Consider the following 13,611-nt stretch of genomic DNA (forward strand, 5'->3'; position numbering starts at 1 on the left):
CTATCTGCCTTTTTGACTTGCAATTACTATCTTCAATTTCATAGACATATAAAAACAAGATGACAATTTCGTACCATAAACTAAATTTTTTCAGTCATAATTTATTTAATTTTGCATCTGTTTGCAAGACTTGTCTGAACCCTGAATATATACTTTCATAACAAAATAAAAAATATACATGAGAACTAAATCTTTGTCTTCTATACTATGCAAAACTGAGAACTGACACTAAGGAGGGAATGAAAAGAAGTTATGTTTTAAAATGTCTTAAGATTATTTTGTAGTTAAAAGAAAACTTGAAACTCCATATATTTGAAATATGAATAAAAATCAAAAATTTTTATCACTTGACTGACCTTCGATTATGTTTTTATTTGTGTATTGTTACTAAATGTTGGGCTTTTATTTTGACAGACCTGGTTGACTGAGGCATCACACAAAATGTACATTGCTACAAAGTATCATGTATACCTAAAAGAGATAACTATTATCATTCCGTCTACATGGTCAAATAATGGCGCTTACAGCTATATCAGTTCGTCCATAGCCAAAAATGCCCATGTGAAAATTGGAGAATATCCAGACTATGAAAGTCCATTTGCAAGGACATATGGCAAATGTGGTAAAGAAGGACTGTATATTCATTTTACGACTGATGTGGTCAAAGAGGGAGACAGTGGTGGTTATGGAAATCTAGGTAAGTTATTTTCTCAATTTTGAAACATGGAGATTAATTCTTATATCAATTGCTCGAAAATAGGTTAGTAAGATGTGCTCATGATAGAGGGTATTCCATGTGTTACGAATTAAATAATCAAAACATGGAACACTCAATACATAAACTTTGAAATAAAAGCCGGGGATTAAAACAACATATTCCTTAAAAAATGGAAATACTTCAAAATGTCCATGAGACATTTTATCCATATTAAGGGATTAATTACATTCACTATACGATTCACATGTTTTGAACATTTGGGAAGTTTGGTTTTATTCGTAGAAAAACCTAGGTGCAAATGGGATATCACATTCTAAATTTTTCGGAGATGTTGTTTACCAAGCCCGGACGCTGAGGTGACGTACAAAATCGTGGTTTATTTACAAAATCGATTATTAACCTTTTATAACCATTCAAAACCACTGGATAGATAACATTGCTGGTGGGCGAACACCAGCCAATTAGTCAATACCTTTGTTTTGACATGAATATCAACTATATTGTTATTTTTATAAATTAACTGTTTGCAAACAGATGAATTATTCGAAATACTGAGGATTTTCTTATCCAGGCATAAATTACCATAGCCGTATCTGGCACAACTGTTTGGAATTTTAGGCCCTAATGTTCTTCAACTTTATACTTTTTTATCTGAGCGTCACTGATGAGTCTCATGTAGTCGACTCTGGAGTATCAAATAATAACCCTAGTACCTTTGATAACTAGTGCATGCGGATCTCTATCCAATGAGTAAATAAAGGCAAACATAGTATACCGCTGTTCGAAACTCATAAATCGATAGAAAAACAAACAAAGCTGGGTTACAAACTAAAAAGAGTCTCTTTCTATAAATGTGCCAACCTCTGTGCAAACAAAGATTCGGTAAACGATTTACGGCATTCACTTTATCAACCTACTCAACAAACACGTTTTCTTCATCATTTTGTTAAACTTGATCTTTGGTGTATTTGTTATTGAAATCAGTGTTATTGTACACAAAAAGAATTATCATGACAAGGAACTTAACTACGACTCTCTTTTTTGCAGAAAATGGTTTTGAAAATAAGTTAATATATTCGCTCATTTAAATTTTCAAAAGGACCAGTAATGTTAAATGTAACATTTTGTTATGACTTCGTTTAACATTACAGGCATAGTATTTACCCACGAATGGGGGCACTACAGATGGGGCATTTTTGATGAATATCCAACTGTAAGAGAAAAAGGCCAGTTAGTGAAGTTTTATCAATACGATGGAAAATATGAACCTGTAAGGTAAAGTTATATTTAAAACAGAAGCTATGAAATAGGCAAACAATTTGAAATAGTCTATCATATGGCCGTTTTCATTTTCTTTTCTTTGAATTGTATTACATGTTATTTGCATGGTTTCATGCTATATTATCGTTTTGAATAGGTTTGAATCGTCATCTCCCGGGCAAGAGTTTTTGCAGAAGTGAAGCATTTACATTATATGTGTATTTGGTCTGAGAATGATTCGATGTAATCGGTCTTTCCATTTTACACAGGGAACAGCAGTGACTTTGGAACATATTTTGACAGTACTTTTAAATGATCAATCTTGTTTTTCTTACTTTAAGGATTATTGTGTCATTAACAACCCATTAGTTTCAAATACATTTCTAATTAATTTTTTTATTTTGTCATTTAACAAAGTCGTGATTTTTGACGTTTGTGTTTGATATCTGAAATATAATACAGCTATCTATATAAGTGTATCGCGTAGTATAAAATGCAAAATTGATCATGCTAACTAACACAAACCAGCGTAACGTCGCAGTCAAGGTTAGTTACACAATTTATTAACTTCGCTACTTAATGATTGGGAATCTTCTCAAAGTTGTCTATGTTTTTATGCTGTTATTTTGTTAACGAATTATGTCTTCAAGGTAACATGTTTGTCATTAATTGAAATATTTTGGAATAACCATTATATTAACGTTTTATTCACAAATGTTCTTACTATTTTATGTATATATTTATATGCGTTTGTTCAGTGATGAAATCAATAAAAAAATATTGCATTTATCATGTTGGATATAACTACCGTATTTACGTTATCTCTTTCAACAGAGGATTAAAAAGAGACTTATTACACAAATTATCATTGAAACTGTTTTTCTCCCAATAAGAAAATACAATAAATCAAATACAGCAACTTCTCGTACATTATTAACTGCATGAAGATTATCTTCTCAAGTAATATATAAAAAACAAATTGTCAACGATTTTTTTTATTTGTATTTAAGTAAATAACAGGAGCAATGGTTTATCTTCTGAATATGAACTGCAACTACAAGATAATTCCTCCATATAAACATGATAAAGTATGTTTTATGTCTAATCTACGGTAAACATTAAAATGAAAGCTGATATTTTGAACAAATGCATTTGACATTATACAACTCTCCTTGAGATTTAATTTCGTAATTGGTTAATCAAACGTTTGTTACTTTACGTGTCTGTTGAAATTGAATTATAAAAAAGAACATTTAGTGCATATAAAGTTTAAATCATTTCACTTGGCTAACTACTATGATTTATATACTTCTGTCGTTGAAGTATTATTCCGAACATCAAGGGCTTTATTCACCCAGTAGTAAAGTTTTGAATGAAACATATTTTATTCTTAATGTCAAAGTACAGTTCGTAATTTCTTGAATTTACAATGACTATGACGGTATGAAAATGCCTAAAAAATGCCATTCTAGGTTTATTTTTACACTTTTTTTATCCTTTTCATACCCCTTTTGTAAAACAGCACCCCTGATTATTCCTCATTGACTAAATATTCAGTTACTTGATGATTTTAGTCATGTTTGTTAGCTTGGTTTGATAGTCATGATTCTTACTGTTCTTCTATACTATTATAACACTCTATAGATGGGGTTTGTATCGCAATGTCTTTTGATATCTAATTTTCGTTTTGTGATTTTTTAAATTTTTTTTATTGATTTTTTTTTATTTTTAGCCTATGCATTGTTTGTTTATATTCGACTTGTAAGTTTAAAAGTCCCTTTGAAGTCCTTCGGAACTCTTATACTACTCAGAATAATAGCTAAGAATGTGGAAATTTCCAAGTATGGCAATTGAGAGTCAAAGTTCGATTGTTGAAATATTAAAAAAGTGATCATCTCAAACGTAATTTTAAGCTGGTATATCGGATAGCGCTTTAAATGCTCTAGAAACGTTGTAAAAGTTTTACAACAAATTGAATCATTAGAATATATGAGGAGTCACGCATCAACGAGTCACGTTACCTAATATTTCAAGATAAAATCTAGACGAATTAAGGTAGAACTTGAACGAAGTATAATATTCCTCGAACGATTTAAAGATATTGCTTATTTTTTAAGGATATAAATAACAGGTGGCATTCTTGGATATCAAATATTGAAAATGTCCTAAATAATTTAATTGGGTCCTCTATTATATCATCAATTAGGTTTTGATGATAGTATGATATCATAATAGCATAATTAATTATATACTTTACTGAAAACATAATATCCCCGTACGATTAATTAAATCGATAGATTATATTGCTAAGAAAATCGTAAAATTATTCAAAGTTTTTATTTTCTATTATATAAATAACATTTTCTAATAAATAGTTTATATCAATATATGAAATACGGATATCAATAGTTAAGTAAGAATTGGCAATGTCCTTAATGATAATTGTTTTAAATTTCAATGTTCATCCGCTACCTCAATTAACATATTCGATACATGTAACATACCTTTATGTATTGTTAATTTATTCTCGTACAATACATGCATGTATTATTTACATCTGTACGTTAACCAATAAACAATTACTCAATTGATAATTTATTATGGATATCCTCGTTCATAACTAATATCATTTAATCATTTAGGTAAAACAATGTCGAAATATTGGTACCCTTTTTATTTAGAGATATCCATAAATCATTTCAATAATATATCTATAGATATAATTAAAAAGAAAATATTGATGCTAATTCATGTGAATAAACTCATCATGGATACCAGGTTGACATATCGCGACACTCGACTCTCGACTTTCAGTTTTAAAGTATCCACATTTATCAAAAATGTCTGCATATTGAATACGTTTATTTAAGATGCGTAACAAGTATGGAAGGTGATATATATGACTTGAAACACAGAGGAAAATGTTCTGTTGACGAAAACGGTAAACCCGATCATAACTGCCACTTCAGTCCCCATTCTGACCATAGAGCAACAGCAAAGGCATCCATTATGGGACATGCATATGTAAAAACTGTAAGTATTATATCTTTTTAACAAGAATTAGGTATAAAACATTTATTTTATATAAAAAATATATTATATTTACCTCTTATAAATTTCTAGAAATATGATTGGTTAAAAGCGTCCGCGTGGAGACCGGGTAAATTCCATAATAGGTTAGTAGGGAGGCGGGGCTTATTTAAATACACGGTTAGAAGTGTGGTATCCCTTTATAAAAACAAAACGGTACTGAGAAAAATTTAAAAGGTTTCAACAGACGAAGAAATTGATGAAGAGAATTAAAATAAATTCATAAAAGACCTTTTAAGCTAAGTTTTTTGTGTATGATCAATAAACTGATGAGTTGCTTAACGGTATTAAAGACCTGCTCCTTTTGATAGGTAACTAGTCTAAATATCACACGTTAAAATAGTCTGTAATATAAATTCGTTACATAGTGTGCTGGTGACGTAATACGGTATATATTGGGTCAGTAAATTAAATATGGGGATTCTGAATTTATTGACCCCATATATACCGTATTAGGTCACTAACACACTTTGTAACTAACAATACTTCCTTAAAATTACCTTAAAGGAAATGATATTCTGCTTTTTTTCCAATCAATTGACCAATCAATGTGAACGCTTTTAAAATAATGTAATATTCAAAAATTGATTTTAATATTTCTCTCATGGATTTCCTTGATAAAGGTTTGACACTTCAAAAGTTGATACGAAAAAAAAATGGTAAAAATAAGGTGCACAGCCTCTTTTATAACTTTATTATCTTATATATAATATTTAGTCATACTTAAGTCTTCTGTCTTAATTCACTTCTCACTTGAAAGTCAACGAATATGAATTATGGAATTTGAATGGCATGGAAATCAGATAAAGTGACACGGTTCTTCTGTTTGTCTTCCTTGTTTTGTTGGTTTTTAATCATTGTGATTTTATGTCGAAACACCTTTATTCATTCCAGTTTTGTTTTATTGTTTTGTTGATGAAGATACTATGCCATATAACTGTTTATATTCTCGTTCCTTTGTTTCTGGCGGATAGCTGTCTCAATATTTTCATAAAAAACATAAATTTTAACTTAATACGGGACTTACAAACGAACAGACGCTTACATAAACCGACCGAACACAATATGTCCTTGATACATGCAGACGGGGCTTAGAAATACGAAATTTGGCCAGTGAGACAGCTATCTAATTTCACAATATTAATTTGCGTTCAGAGTTCTTCACAATTTTATACGTGTGTTGCTTCTTGGGAGTCAATTACGAGTTTAGATCTTTAAAAACCATACTTCCGCATAAATGCATGCAAAGATGCGTTTTTTATAGCTATCAATATGTAAGCGCCCTTTTTCCTGATACGGTTGAGTTATTAGAGTAAGATGATCAAAATAAGAATTTTGATAAAAAAAAATCAACTCAAATTTCTTATGGTTCTTTTATTTAAGATGTCATTGTTTTGTGATGGGGAAAGTTCTGATCCAACAACATACCACAATCGCTTTGCACCTAATAACCAGAATTCCAGGTGTAAGGGCAAAAGTGCATGGGAAGTAATGCGGCAGCATAGCGACTTTAGAAGTAAGTTATTTTTTTCTGTAGGGCTTGACCATTAAAAAAATCTACAAAGTTATGTATACGCGTTTACTTTGTTAATACGGTTATACATGATACAATGTAACCAAATCGTTTGAAAATTATGAGTAGTGCATACATCTGAACATGTCTAATTGGTCAATTACACATATGCCACCGTATGTATTTGAAAGTATGATTTAAAGGAGATCGGTTAATATATACAACGCCACAAATGAGATTATTTCGGCAATAATTCTGTCTGGTTAAACTATGAACTATTTTAAATCAAGAATCAAGAACAGAGAAAGTATAATGCTTAATTAACCAGAGATATCAGTTTGCCGTTGCTGAACATTCCAATATGTTTTCAAAGAGACTAATTAGGAGTCTAATATGTCGGGTTTTTAAATAAATCTTCTTAAAAGTATCGATGAGGCTATTGCAACCAAATCTGATAGATATATCACTTTGGCGTGATGTTACTTTGATGTCAATCAAAAATTACAAAGGCGGACAGTGGTGGTCAAAGTTAAAATTAAAACTCTAATGGGCATTAAAGTATGCTTATCTTTTCAAAAACAAACGAAATAGAAAGAGACCTGTTCCATACGAAATGTTAAACTAATTTTCTGATTACACCTTTATGGTATCAAGGGTTGCAAAGGGGTGATAAAAAAGCCATGCCAGATATGACCATACGTTAATACTTCGGTTTTGAAGAAACGTCTATGTTTTGTATTGAAGCAAAATAAAGCGGCTTTAACGTATTTAACTGCATTCTGGCATTTCAGACACATTCGTATGTTAACTGAAACAATATCCTTAAATATTTCTTAAACACAGATGCAAAATATACTTTAACTTTTGTTTTTCAGACACTGTACCTAGAAGTGCAACAGCGGATACTGTTCCAACTTTCCGTATTTTACAAGTTACTCAACAACACAAAATATGCCTTGTAGTTGACGTTTCAGGAAGTATGGGGGTTAGTGTCTAAACTGACTAATTTGTCAACTCATGATATTTGCTTCTATAAAACACATACTCAGATGTTGATTTCTAAAATTTAAAATGTATCTACCCTTTCTCAGCACATCATATTCTAGACCAATAAACTCAAGACTTAGATTGTAAGTTAGTATTTTATCTACCTTATAATTGTGATATTACTGTCTTTTTTATGTAACCTGTCAACTAATGAATAATAAATGTTTCCTTTCGGCTCCATCATATGGCGTTAATACATCCCAACTCGTCCGTTATGCCCGTGTGTGTAATGATGAAATACATTTTAACAAACGTTATCAGTACAACACTGTTAATTTTTTAAATTCAGGAATATCTCTACCATGAATTACTAAAAACTTTTACTATATCCTTTCAAAGATACAAAGATTTGATCAGTAAATTTGACTGTATCTGCAGTAAACTTATTAAATACGGTAACTATTAAATTTTGCATCCCAAATGTTACGATAAATTAATATATAATAAAAGCACGGAAATCACTATGTGTAAACTCAACGAACCTTTTAACAAATTCATTAGTAAAGGTTATCTTACCATTGCTGTAACTAGATCTTTGAATATAGTTTACATTGGCATAATATCATTTTTTTCATCAGCAAATTAAAACATAGCTAAATGTGTATTCTTTACGAACAGGATGTACTGACTGTCGATACTTTTATATTCACATTACACATTTCATGTATTCTTTGACTGCCCATGACGTTAAATCACTTAATCCCTGTGATGTGTTTAGTTGATGTAAGTGTCTGATTTATGATTTTTTTTTATTATTAATTGATTTTGGCTTTTTTACTAACTTTGAGTAACTGCGAGTACTCTCAAATCGTACTTTTGTGTTAATTTGACCGGTTGATACAAGTTGTTATTTATTTAGTGTTATATCTCGTCTCTTTATTCTTTAATATATACCAGCTTTGATAAGTGTTTGGTATGGTTATAAATGTTCATTCTGTTCTCGTACTATACACAACAAAATTATTCATCTTGTAAAAAATATTTCAAATCTCCATTTATACTGTATACCTTACAACAAAATTATTTTCATTTACCTGTTGAAATTATTCTATTTGGCGGCATTTTGTTTAAATGGGCACTAGCTACGAGATAAATATAAAATCTAAAATAGTATTTGTATTTGTTCAATCATTAATGAAAGTGAAATAGTGAAAAGATATTCGCGTTATGCAGTCATTCTGATTCAATATAGTCAAAATAAGGTAAAAAAAACATTGACAATGAATTATTCACTTGTAAAAAAATAATGTGACCTCATTGAATCCGTATTCATTTTAACTTCAATTTAACCCTTTAGCTAGAAATTGATTACAAATGCATCGTGCTTGTTGAGTTTTTTAAAGGAAAAGAATGTCAACATTGAAAGTGACACAAAGGTCAATCATTTCATTGACTGATCCGATACACACAAAAATCACTCGTTTTCAGGTCAATGTTTAACATATATTTTTTATCTATAGAATGAAATTAAACAGACCTAAAATATTAAATTGCAAGATTTCGACATCTATTCATATCTATATCTATGTTTATATCGCGCATATATTCATTAGAAGTCATCGGAGGTCAACTCGATAGTTAATTGTATGGCGTCTCGACTAAAATACACACGAAACGAAGCTATATATAATCGAGCCCATGCCCTGTAAATTGTTTATTTGAAACTTATCCGTTTGAATGTACTTCTGGTATCTTTCGTCCCTCTTGTTTGGTTGTCGCCTGTTATCAAAGCCCTGAATGAAGAGGTATTTCGAGTATCATACTGATCGGAGTTTGATATGATAAGTGATACAAAAATTAAATATTTTGATTGAAGTGTCTTAAAAGCTTAAAATCGTCTGCTATTAACAATAGTCTACGCGTGTGACAAACTATTTGCAATACAAAGAGCGGAATTATATTTACATTGAAGCTTGCGCAACAAAAACATTTCACCGGGACAAAAATAATTTGAAAATAAGAGAAATAAATTTACCATCTCGCGATTATTTGATGATAATCATAACAAGCGAAAAGCTCGTTTATTTTTGTTTTGATATTAAACTCTTTGAGTTGATATCAATCGATGATATATCCAATTCTTACCCGTTATGGAACCTTTTATTAACAGCACATTGCAAATTAGTGTTCGATTTCACAGTTTGTATTACACAGAGTTACAATTTGTCGCGCGTTTACAAAATGAAATTACCAACATCCCGGCATCGAATCCTCAGAACATAAACTCACATAGTCAGGAAAAGTAAATCTTTTGTCATGTCTTCGAACAATTAGAAACAAAAAATAATCCTTTAAACTTGTGCACTTGAAATATTGGTATGAAAAAAGGCGTATAATACTAAAAGTAGAATAAAGACTTCACATCAGGATTTATGTTAACACTGGACCTACTAACTTGGTATTTTATTTTTTTGCATTTATGAAATGTATATAAAAGAAATTAAAAAAAAATCAATGCAAATGACTAGAACAAGGTTGCTTTTCTCATTCAAAGATAAAACAACTAAAATAACTGTACATGCTTTGGAGTTTAGGTTTCTTTTGTCGAGATAGCAATAAATATGCTTTACTTAGTGACCCCAGAGGAAAATGTTAAAATAAATTATATGACATACAGTTTATATGCGTTTTTATTTTTATTTTTTTGTTTGTTCTGGGAATGCTTTGTGCTTCCTTTTTTCAAGTAATTGAAATTGTCTTCCTTGCTACATATGTCAACCAGTTTCTACAATAGTGTTTATAAAATAAATAAAAATGGTACCCTATTCTAAAAATTTCATATAAAAGACTTCGCAATTCGATTTCTTTTTTTTTTTATTTTTTCACTTTTGCATTTATGCTTGTACAGATCGATTCTTCATAGCAGATTCGTTTAACTTAGAAACATTTACACTATGGTATTGTCGTTTTCATAAAAACTGAGATGTCAGGATGTTAACCAATACATATTTTTATCTGTAATTTAGTCAATTGATAATAAAATAAATGTGTCCTTTCTTTAGTCGTATTTCAACTAATGCTTCTGTGACATCGTAGAAACTTCACCTACAATACGTGCTGCACCATAGCAAAGCTTTGCTGATTGATTGTTTACAAATTTATTTCGAATGAAAATTCAAAACTAAAAGTCTTTTATCGAATGAAAAAATATATAGTTCAAACACATTAAATGAATAGAAACACACCGTCTTATGACATCGTACAGGCAATTTCTCAAATGTAGAAAATTGTGGATTAAACCTATTGTAATATATAGCTAAACCTTTCACTTGTTTAACGTTTGCCTAGAATTGTATTATATGGCAACGATGTGTTGGCCACATAAAGAGACATATTAGGAACAAAATGTCAAAAATGGGGAAAACAGACTGTTGAAGATGAAATAGGAAAAGTGTCCAATTTATAAAGTGGTGTTTTCATTTTTAATAGTTTTCGCCCTTCTTTATGTTTTTGATAGGTCGTAGTGGATAATTAAACAAAAAAAAATTAAAAAAAGACACGTTAACAATGTTATTCGTTTGAAGCGCTTTTCTAGATATACCTTCATCAGTAATGCTCAAAAACGAATATTTGAAACACATGAATGTATTACAACATAAATAGTTGAAGAGTGATAACCGAAAAGAAATCAAACAATAGCCATAATGGAAGGTAAATTTTGCTAAAGGGGATTTAAAACAGCTTATAATTTTTAAATATTTGAACGTTCAATATATAAATAAATTACCATTTAGTTAAATTGATGAGTGAATTTTTATTATAAATACTACTATTATACGATAACATTGGACCATCAAGGGTGTTAAAAACTAAACACCTTAACCTATTTTAGTTTGTTCATCTGCATGTATAATAAATGGTGAATTGATTTAAAATAATTATCAGTTAACGTAACATTTTATCATCACATGGTGCGAGAGGTATTTGGTTAAATTCTGTTCTTGGTTCAACAAGCTTCCCACTAATGAAAACCACGCAACGTTTTTTGTAAGAATGAAAACGCTTTGATGGACTGGTATCACAAATTATTTGCACACTTATATCATGTTAACAAGCTCTAGTCGCAATATAATAGACAATAACCTGCTGGACGTTAAATATGTATTGATTCTACCACTGTATCGAGTGTGATATCATATCTATCTAGTCGAAACAGTTAAATGTTCAAATTTAAAACGTGACGCGTGCCAAACTTTGCAATTATTTAAAATTTAACTACGACAGTACTAGGGTAAAACGTACATTACACTTAAGACGAAATTTTGACTTTCCTTGAAATCGCTCTAAAAAGTCAGGAATTGTATTTGGATACAAACTGAAGGAATATTACTTTATACTTTAATCTCAGGAGTAGCACAAAGAAATCTGGAAAACATAACATTTAAATTGTTGTGAGCATAAAACGAGCCGACACACTGGCTATCTTCAAGTGTTTTTAAGTTTACTATTTAAAAAACGAGATGAACACATTAAGCATGTGTATTTATGTTCCACTTAACTCATTGAAACTAAACAAAACAAATACTTTACTATTTAATACACAATTTATTTTTTGTTTAAAAGAGTGACATACGACAAACAAGGGATAGTATGGCTTCATTAATTAAGTATGGACTTCCAAATAACAGTTATGTGGGTATTGTTAAGTTCAGTAGTACTGCAACTTTATTGAAAGGACTTACTTTAATATCAACTGATGGTGACAGGTCTACTCTCGTGTCATATTTACCAACCACAACAGGCGGATCAACATCGATAGGCGCAGGTCTACAAACAGCATATCAGGTAATTACATCTTTCTCTATAGTCTTATGTACTGTATAATTAAACCAAAACGCAGGATTTGATATTCCAACAACAGATAATATCTTATCATGCTTATAGCGACGATAGAGTCACAAGCTAGTTTCTGTTCACAAAACATGTTTATGGTATTCTTACAATTATCTAGAGGGTATCTGATAGCCAAGAATTGATTTTGTTATTTTGTGTTTCTTTTTTAAAGAACTTGATATAGTTGTAATTTCACTTCCATTAACATCTTTTAAGCTCAAAAGCTGATGGGGAATATTCTTGAATAAGATAAGTCTTCATTGGAATGGTGATAACTAACAGATTTAGTATAAATAACGTTGACGACATAAACGTTTTCCATGTCCATAACACTGGTTTTGAGATGTATAACACTGATACTCAAACTCACTAGTAGTTAATTTTATTTCTAACAGTCTTTTATTAACATTGGCTATGTGACCAGCACAACTTCAAAAATAACAAAAAACAAAAGAGAACAAAAAATTAAAAAGGCGATTTTGTATCAGCAAATACTGTGAATACTTGCCAGCAAAGGCTTTGGTTAAAAGACAAGTGCACAGAATACACTGTTAAAAGTTGTGAATCGTGTGTCTAAATATGCAGACTTGTTGATTTGGAACCAGCTTATTCCTTAAGAGTTCACTCGTAATATACCCTTTATAAATAATAAAATCACAAAAGTGCCTAGCGCCGAGGAAATTTTAAATGGAAATTCCTCTATGAAATGGCAAAATCAAAAGCATAAACACATCAAACTAATGGACAACCACTTTCATGTTCCTAACTTTGTACATATTATAGTTCTGATATTTTAGGCTCTGTCAAGCAATGGTAATGTAAATGGCTCAATCATCTACCTTGCTACAGATGGTCAAGAGAATAGAGCTCCGTATATAGCGGATGTGCAACCAACGTTGTTATCGAATGGAATAACTGTTCATAGCTTAGCAATAAGTAATGCTGCAGATCCAAAAATTCAAGACCTCGCCTCTGCAAGTGGTGGAAAGAGTTACTTTTATTCAGCATCATCTGCTAATTCAACTGCACTTTTAGATGCATTAACAGAGCCGTTTAAGGATTTGTCGAGTGATGCTTTAATACGGGTATTTATGAAATAACTTCGATGTTTTGATTTATCTAAATGGGGTTTAAAAGCGATTCGAAAGGT

The 13,611-nt window shown here is 30.5% G+C and overlaps 1 protein-coding gene across 2 annotated transcripts in view; it reads left to right on the forward strand.

Moving 5' to 3' along the window:
- LOC143080675 (calcium-activated chloride channel regulator 4-like) overlaps window positions 1-13,611 on the forward strand; it is a 50,370-nt gene that overhangs the window by 29,088 nt on the left and 7,671 nt on the right. Inside the window, exons 2-8 of one of the 2 annotated variants that reach the window (XM_076256650.1) lie at window positions 415-697; window positions 1,870-1,993; window positions 4,849-5,011; window positions 6,452-6,584; window positions 7,457-7,566; window positions 12,192-12,413; window positions 13,259-13,546. In XM_076256650.1, coding sequence (XP_076112765.1) covers window positions 415-697; window positions 1,870-1,993; window positions 4,849-5,011; window positions 6,452-6,584; window positions 7,457-7,566; window positions 12,192-12,413; window positions 13,259-13,546 — 1,323 coding nt within the window. Of the gene's footprint in view, window positions 1-414; window positions 698-1,867; window positions 1,994-2,988; window positions 3,067-4,848; window positions 5,012-6,451; window positions 6,585-7,456; window positions 7,567-12,191; window positions 12,414-13,258; window positions 13,547-13,611 lie in introns of those variants that run through there. The other variant, XM_076256651.1, reaches the window with a different exon arrangement.

The sequence above is a fragment of the Mytilus galloprovincialis genome, chromosome 6 (genome assembly GCF_965363235.1).
Source record: "Mytilus galloprovincialis chromosome 6, xbMytGall1.hap1.1, whole genome shotgun sequence".
Classification (NCBI taxonomy): domain Eukaryota; kingdom Metazoa; phylum Mollusca; class Bivalvia; order Mytilida; family Mytilidae; genus Mytilus; species Mytilus galloprovincialis.